Source organism: Bactrocera latifrons, unplaced genomic scaffold (assembly GCF_001853355.1).
Source record: "Bactrocera latifrons isolate USDA-ARS-PBARC rearing strain unplaced genomic scaffold, ASM185335v1 scaffold_66, whole genome shotgun sequence".
NCBI lineage: Eukaryota > Metazoa > Arthropoda > Insecta > Diptera > Tephritidae > Bactrocera > Bactrocera latifrons.
In genome coordinates this window covers 1,291,317-1,299,256 of record NW_017537334.1, presented here as the reverse complement: position 1 = coordinate 1,299,256, position 7,940 = coordinate 1,291,317, and the positions used below count along the sequence as shown (strand labels likewise).

The window sequence follows — 7,940 nt, the reverse complement described above, 5'->3', positions numbered from 1 at the left end:
TTGGGCCACCGACAAGAAACACATACACGAAATACCACAGAGTACAGTGAAATGCTACAAAATCCAATACGCCACAATGTATGTTTAGTTGTATGTGTTAATAATAATGTAATGTTTAACTGTTTAACTACTACCATAATTTTAGAGTACAAATACTAATGTAAAATTCAAATAAAAAATCTGGCAACTATTAGGAGTTGTGCTGTAACTAACCAACGGACACATARTTGAATATTTTTCACTCAAATTGTTTTCGCTCAAAATATTGTGCACTCAAAATGTAATTATAACTATTATGTACACAATTTTTTTGCAACTTAACTCGAAAGAACTGTAATTTATTTTCCATATTTGTTAATAAATTATATTTTATTTATAATTTTATTTTTAAACTCCTAAGAAATAATATACTAAAGTGGTAGTCACACTTTACACGCCCATTGTACTGTCACCTAATTACTTGTTTCACTTGTCCATTACTAAAACTGTCTGTTAACAATTTTGTTTTTACCTTTTGAAAACTTTGTGCGAACAATTTACAATAACAAMAAATAGTTCTTTTAAAAATTGTGTATTCTTGAAGGTCGATTCCCATTGATAACGACAATTACGCAATTGTACATTCACGTCCCGGCTCTAGACAAACCGGACACGCGCAAGGACACCGCTCCCGCGGACCACCCAGTAATATGTAACACAAATATTGGAAATATTGATTATTACTTATAATGCTAATAACAGTTATTATTAAGTACAATTCTAAGATTTTTCATTGGAAGGTAAAATCAATTACTTAAAAAAAATCGAAGAAATTTGTAAATAAGCTAGTTTCAGCGCTCTATACTCAAACTCTTCACACGCACTCAATTTGACTTTGAACACTTTACGAAAATAACAACTGAACTAAAGCTTTGCTCTCAAAAAATTGTGAGTGTAAATTAACTTTCATCCAAAAACTATTAAAAGCAAACTAAAAACCGTTATTTTTCGCCATAACAATAATACATTTTCGGAACTCAAATTTTGCACTGCACTATAACTTCTATGTCCTGGAAAAAAAAACTCAAAAAACAAAAATTCCAGAAAACTCAAATCAGTCTCAATATGCGCTACTGTATTATACTTGCGTCTTTTTGCTACTTCTACTTATATATAACCCTACATAAGTTAAGTTAAGTACGAAATTTATCAATATTAAYCCAGTGTATTATTTTTTCCTTAAATAAAGCAATCATAACGAAAAATAAAATTAAGTCATTAGTTGAATAAGCGCGAATTATAAATTCTCAAAAAGCGATTGGCATTACACTTTAGGCATATGTTTGAAAATGTTAAAAAAAATTKAAATAAAATATACAAAAATTTGCATGCCTTATAAATGTGCATATATATATAATATAACCTATATTTTTGATAATAATTATAATAAAAAAAATTATTTTATACGAACCTTGTTGACGAAAAGAGTGTATGTATGTAATTATGTACGWAAATCTGTATGTATTAAAATGAATTAATCAAAAATAAAATAATAACCAATTAGAAATATTATCTATTGTTTCGTTAATTATGGCAAGGAAAGTTAGGGCATACAACTAGAGTTATTCGCTATTTTTCAAGGCACTAAAAGTAAGGTCCTAAGCTGCTCTGGTGAATGCATTATGTTTATGAAAATTTTGAAATATCACACATTTATCAACATAAACGACTTTAAATTAGTTATAAAGTCATAAATCATAATATTTGGTGCAGTTGAGATAGGAGAAAATCTAGCCTGACTGCATTAACTTATGGTATTCCTCAAGTATATTCGGGTTTATTGTCATACAATTTTAGAAAGAAATCACATACACTGACCGACATCATAAAAATTATTACATAAAAGGTGATTCAAGTAGAGGTACTTTTTTCAATAGCAGGTTTCTGTCAGGTCACGCGTGAGTCCTGTTAAGCTGTCACGTTATTTTTATTCAGTATTGCTCGCCATTTCATTATGGAAAGATTTATGTCACGTTACGTCATCATTACCGCGCTTCGCTCAAATTATGGTCAACACAATCAGCCTACTGAGTGTACCATTTGCAGCACCATCACCCATCTTGAGACCCATCAYYCATTATTGGGTAATATTCGACCGAATAGGTCACCCCAGCACGCAGTGAAGAAATTATAGCAGTCGTAGCTGAGAATGTGGAGAGTCGATTCGGCGCCGTTCGCAGCAACTCGGACTGCCGTATGGAACGACTTGTCGCATTTTACGTCGAGAACTTAAATTAAAAGCGTACAAAAAACAGCTTGTGCAAGAACTGAAGTCGCGCGCCCTTCCCAAGCGATATTGCTTCGCTCTATGGGCTCTTGAAAAGTTCCGAAATATCAGATGTTTTCGAGCCAATATTCGTTCAGCCATGAGGTGATGTTTCTGGCTCATACCCATTGAGTAAACAAGCATTAGAAACGAAAAACAACCTGTAAAGATTTAAGAGATGATATGATATGACATCCGGAAGAAACAACGGGTTTGGTGTCGTTCGTGGGCAATATTTCTTCTAAAATTTTGGTGAGAACTTAACCGTCAATGGCAATCGTTATCGCGCCATGAAAACCGGTCATTTGATGGCTACAATTGAAGATCGTGAAATTCGCGACATTTAGTTTTAACAAGACGGCACTACTTCTCACACATCACATGAATCAATAGACTTAGATTCGATGTCCACGATACAATTTCTCCTGTGGGGATATATAAAGACTAAAGTTTATACGAACAATCCTGCTTCGATTCAGGTCTTAGAGCAAAACTTAGAGTTTCTGTGTTGTTTCTTAAAAAAAAAAAAAAGTAAAAATCATCAAAATTTAACACCCTTTACATAATTTATGGATCTGCGTTAACTCGTGGACCAATTTTAACATTTCTATATTAAATTATGCCCGCAAAGCTAATACGGCTGTGTAAACTGACGTTGACCAACACCAAAAGCTCCGTCAGTATCGGGAAGGACCTCTCCGAGCCGTTCGATACCAAACGAGGTTTTAAACAAAGCGACTCTCTTTCCTGTGACTTCTTCAAYCTTCTTCTGTAGAAAATAATTCGAGCTGCAGAGCTAAACCGGGAAGATACAATCTTCTATAAGTGTGTACARCTGCTGGCGTATGATATTGATGTCATCGGCCTCAAGCCTACCTTCTCCAGACTACTTCGGACTAAGTAGGAAATTGAGAAGTAAAGTCCTCTCTCGACAAACAAAAACAAATCTCTATAAGTCACTCGTAATTCCCGTCCTGCAATGTGGTGCAGAGGCTTGGATGATGTCAACAACTGATGAGTCGACGTTGCGAGTTTTCGAGAGAATATGGTTTATTTATGGTCCTTTGCGCTTTGGCCACGGCGAATATCGCATTCGATGGAACGATGAGCTGTATTAGATATCCGCCGGGGGGAAAAGGAAGAACTCCACTCCGTTGAAAGGACCAGGTGGAGAAGGACATGGCTTTTTTTCGAATCTTCAATTGGAGCAGCCTTGCGAAAAAAACGACTGGTGTGCGCTTTCTATTCMAGTAAAGAAGAAGAAGACATTAAAGCATAATATATCCAGTATTATACGACCTAATTTTGCTAATATATTTTGCAAATTTACCGGTAAAAATCAGCTGAGAAATTGCAAATCTTTACTTCAGGTATATGGTGCCAAGTGGAAGTATTGACCCGTTTTAGAAAAAGATTTTCTAGAAATATCAATATAATTTCTAATACATTGACACCCATTTTCGTTAAAAAATCAATTATAAGCACTCGAGTCCACATCTTCGGTATCTGAGAGCTTGAGCAGTTACGGACAATTTTTTTGGCCACGAAAATCATACGGTTTAATTTCGTTAGACAATGTTTTGAAGGATTCTCTCAATCAATGATCTATGTTGATAACCTAGCTCTGGTAGACAAATTGGGGACTAATATTCAATACGTTATCATGAAGATAAGACCCGCTTTGCTGGAAAGAATGGTGCAATTTGCGTGAAACATATGGCAAAAATTTTATGGGATAAACTTTGCGGATTGATAAAGCCAAAATAAATCTAAAAAAAACTGAGCCCATCATATCGTGGCTGATCAAAGCAACTGGGGGCGCCGCTTATAAAGGGTATTCGGATAAATGCGCCCAAGACACTACATTTCTATACTTTGGATGAAGGAAAAACATTTATCATAAGCTAAAGACAATGTCTCCTAGTCAAGTGTTAGATTAATGTGTGAGATAAAAACGAGAAAATTTGAAATTCCGAGACAAGCTTAACTAACTCTAAAATAAAATTCCATTTAATACCCGACAAAAAGCTTTTTAGAAGTGTGTGAAGATWCCCTTGAGTCTATTTGATGTCTAGCTCTTTACGTATCTTCTCAAGCAGCATATTTTTGATTAACTTAAACAATTTTGTGAATACTCCCACCCAAACAAGCTCCTAGAGGTTCTGTATGGCCTGGTTTTTCAAATACTCCAATTGTTGATTGCAAGGGTTCGCCGAATTAAAAGTTGGGCGTAAAGAAGCATCTCATAATTGGTAATACCATTCCAATCTCAATTAAAACACATAGCCAAACTTTCCTGTCCTTTCGCCGGCACACGGCAATACGATTCATCAGGATATTTTTTTGCATTTTCTCTTTCAAAAAATGCTAAGTCAAGCAATTACAAGACTGTCTGCGAAGGTTTTAGTATGAAATATTATCTTCATATCGCCATATTTATATAGCGTAACCCGTCCATTGGTTAAGTAATGGATTTATTTTTACCGGACTTTTTATAATATACTTATATATAATTAAAATAAATATTGGCATTTTTTTCTTGTAATTTTATCTTCTATTTTTGCTTTATACCAGTAAAACTTTTTTATATAAGAAATTAATTTTAATCACTTATATTGGGTTCTAGTGTAATTTTTTCCAACGAGCTCTGCGGTTTTTGTTTTTTAATTTTAAACAACAACAAAATAAGACTGATAAATTTAAAAACCGCATTGAGTTGTAAAAATCAACGTCTGAAATTTAATTAACAACAAACCAGTGAGAAATGCTTCACAAATGCATTTGCGCAACAATTACTCAGCTCCAATGTGAGACGCTCCACAATGCTAACTTTACTGACATTCGCATTTGAATTCGTACGAGTTTACGATCTGTTTATATGTAAATACTGTCTATATGTGAGAGTAGCCGTTGTATATGCGTATGTGTGTGTGTTCTTCTATAATTGCACTTCTAAGAAACAGTGAATAAGCTTCATTCTTCTTCTTTAATGGCGTAGCCACCGCTTACGCACTTATAGCCGAATATACAACAGCGCGCCAGTCGTTCCTCTTTTCGTAACGGGGCGCCAATTGGAGTTTCCAGGTGCAGTTATGTCCTTCTCCACCTGGTCTTTTCAACGGTCTTCCTCTTCCTCTGCTTCCACCGGCGGGTACTGAATCGAAAACCTTCAAAACTGAAGCGTTTCCATCCATTCGGTGAATAAGCTTCATWATAAGCACTAATTTAACTGAGTTCTTGCCCCTTATTGTTTTTGTTTATATGAAGTAATAATTCAAAAGCGAAAAGTCGTTGTTTGTTAATTTGAAAGTGAATGCGTTGCCAACTATGTCTAAGTTGGGCTCTCTTCTTTAATTTCTAAATGTAATACTTCCGTGTGTTGCGCGACATCTAGCGTTGAGTAGCACATATGCGTCACACTTGAACTATTAAATGATGCCGTATTGTTTTTGTTAGACAAGAAATTTTCACAAAATTTCTCAAAAAGCTGCCAACAAAATATATGTAAACAAATAAACAGAAATCATGATAGGAAGGTATAAAGGAATGTATATATACATAACAAGTACTAATCGGTATATATTAGGAAACTTTCTAACATACATGATGCATATAACTATTTGTGGAGCCCGCCTTTTATACATATCGACATTTCGTAAACAATACCATAATCACGAGTTGTGTTAGTGATCGCTTTAGGTGCAACGGGAATAACCATCCTAATGAAGTACAATTATTAATTTGAAGGGACTATTTTCAAAATTCTCCCTTACTTAATAACAACTTTAATAGCACACCTAGTGTAAAATAGCAAATAAATGTTTTTTTTTTTTTGGTTTTGTGTGCATACTATATTTCGAGAGGTTATATCTTTAAAAATGACATTTTAAAATTTTTGATCGATATGCCAAATAATATTTGAGTTCCACAAGTTTATCTTTGCAAACTTTCAATTTAAACCAAATTTCTTTTAAAAAATACATAGTTTCTTCCTTGTAGATGGCCGAAATCAGGTATTAAAGAACTTTCTAATCTCTTGAAGACTTTGCGTGTAACTGTAAAAAGTCAAATTTTTTTTTAATTCTCAAAATGCCATTTTTAGACGCCTGACACACTAGGTTTGCCCTTAACTTTCTTGGGTCTGATTTCACATGCTTTATCATATAAACAGCTGTTTGGTTCTTATCTTTCTTATTTATATTATTATACTGTGTTATGGCAAAAAATATTAAGAATGAGCTTAGAGTATAGGCCCATTAAGTATGAAGAAATATATTGAATTGAACTAATAAGATATATATGTATATCGCTAGAAAGCTCCAAAAATTACTGGTTGTATATAAATAGTTATTTCAATTTGAAGGGTTATATTTAAATAACAAAGCACTCAATATTTTCCGTAATTTGARAATCAGCTTTATTTGGTCCAATCAGGGAATGTCACCACACATAAGATACACTTACATTCAATAATAATAAGAAAAAAAATACATTTAGTAATTTGTCTTATCTTCACTTCCAGTAGTCTGTCCAAATGTCACATCGAGTAATGCACGGGTTAAACACTCAATAAGCAGCCTTCCGCAACAGCTTGCAAATGCTTGCGAGTCAGTCAGCTGGCGTTGCCAATCGAGTGCGGATGCGAGTAGCGGTTGGGTAAAATGTACAAAGTGTTTTGGAATTAAATTATTTGTGTGTAGTGTTTTTGCGAGTTCGCCCGGCTTTCGTTTTGTTGGCACTGTTGTCGCAATTCGTGTACAACTAAATGATGTGTAAATGAATATATTTGAGTAAATAATATAATGATACATACGCAAGTGTTTGAAATTTGCATTTCTGTGTATAAATTAGTGTGCGTATGAAATTATTAAACCCCGAAAAAATATTACTAATAAGAAAAGAGGCAACAAAGTAAAGCAAACAACGCACAAAAACATTCTCTACTTGTGAATTGCCAACAACAACAAGCGTACGTCTGCTGAGAGCAGCGGAGCAGGAGACATAATGGCAACTGCAAATATTGCATCCACTCTGCGCGGCCGCTACCTATGACATTTAGTTTCGTACCTCTATTGCCGCTGCAGTGACAAGCACGTGAGTGTATGTGTGTGTGAGTTCGTTTGTGTTTTTATTTGTTTTTGGCGACTTTTGAACCTCTCACACAAATGAGAGGTTTTTCTGACATTCTACTTCTACTTCTGTGTCTTGTGCTCTGTTACCTGAAGTAATGGATTTGTATTGGATTAACTTCGATTCGCGTATTTTGCGGTTTTTTACAGATATTTGGTTTGTTTATTCCAGCTCGGGAGTAGCAGATTTTTTAATGTACATTGTAGCTTCTTCTTTACAAACAGAATGTGAATATGCTAAATGGTGAAATTAATAATAAAAAGAAATAACTTGATTGTAAATCGGCTATTTAAATGGAAAGCAAACAAAGAATAAAGAGAAAGTAGAGAATAAAATAAAAATATTTTGAATTCAAGCAGTGTGCCGCGTGATTTAATTATCCTCCTGAATGCTTGACTCCGACTTGCTTTCTTCTGCTGTATTTCATGCGCTACAAGCGAATTCTATTTAGGCAGCCTTCCAACTAGCTTCACTTCCGTCAGCCGCTCCCTCCCATTTGTCGCGG

At 34.5% G+C, this 7,940-nt stretch overlaps 2 protein-coding genes across 15 annotated transcripts in view; both read left to right on the top strand.

The window, feature by feature from the left end:
• The window catches only part of LOC108975499, a 93,841-nt gene extending 92,450 nt beyond the window's left edge, over positions 1-1,391 (top strand). For 4 of the 6 annotated variants that reach the window (XM_018944010.1, XM_018944009.1, XM_018944007.1 and 1 more), the window contains exon 11: positions 584-1,391. In XM_018944010.1, the coding sequence (XP_018799555.1) occupies positions 584-695 (112 nt within the window). In that variant the 3' untranslated portion in view covers positions 696-1,391. Of the gene's footprint in view, positions 1-555 lie in introns of all 6 variants that reach the window. The other 2 variants (XM_018944011.1, XM_018944012.1) reach the window with 2 other exon arrangements.
• Positions 1,392-6,931: 5,540 nt separating this feature from the next.
• Positions 6,932-7,940, top strand: part of LOC108975516 (bestrophin-4) — a 52,798-nt gene continuing 51,789 nt past the window's right edge. For 6 of the 9 annotated variants that reach the window (XM_018944045.1, XM_018944044.1, XM_018944043.1 and 3 more), the window contains exon 1: positions 6,932-7,399. The gene's annotated coding sequence lies outside the window, so the exon portion shown is untranslated. Of the gene's footprint in view, positions 7,414-7,940 lie in introns of all 9 variants that reach the window. The other 3 variants (XM_018944037.1, XM_018944038.1, XM_018944040.1) reach the window with 3 other exon arrangements.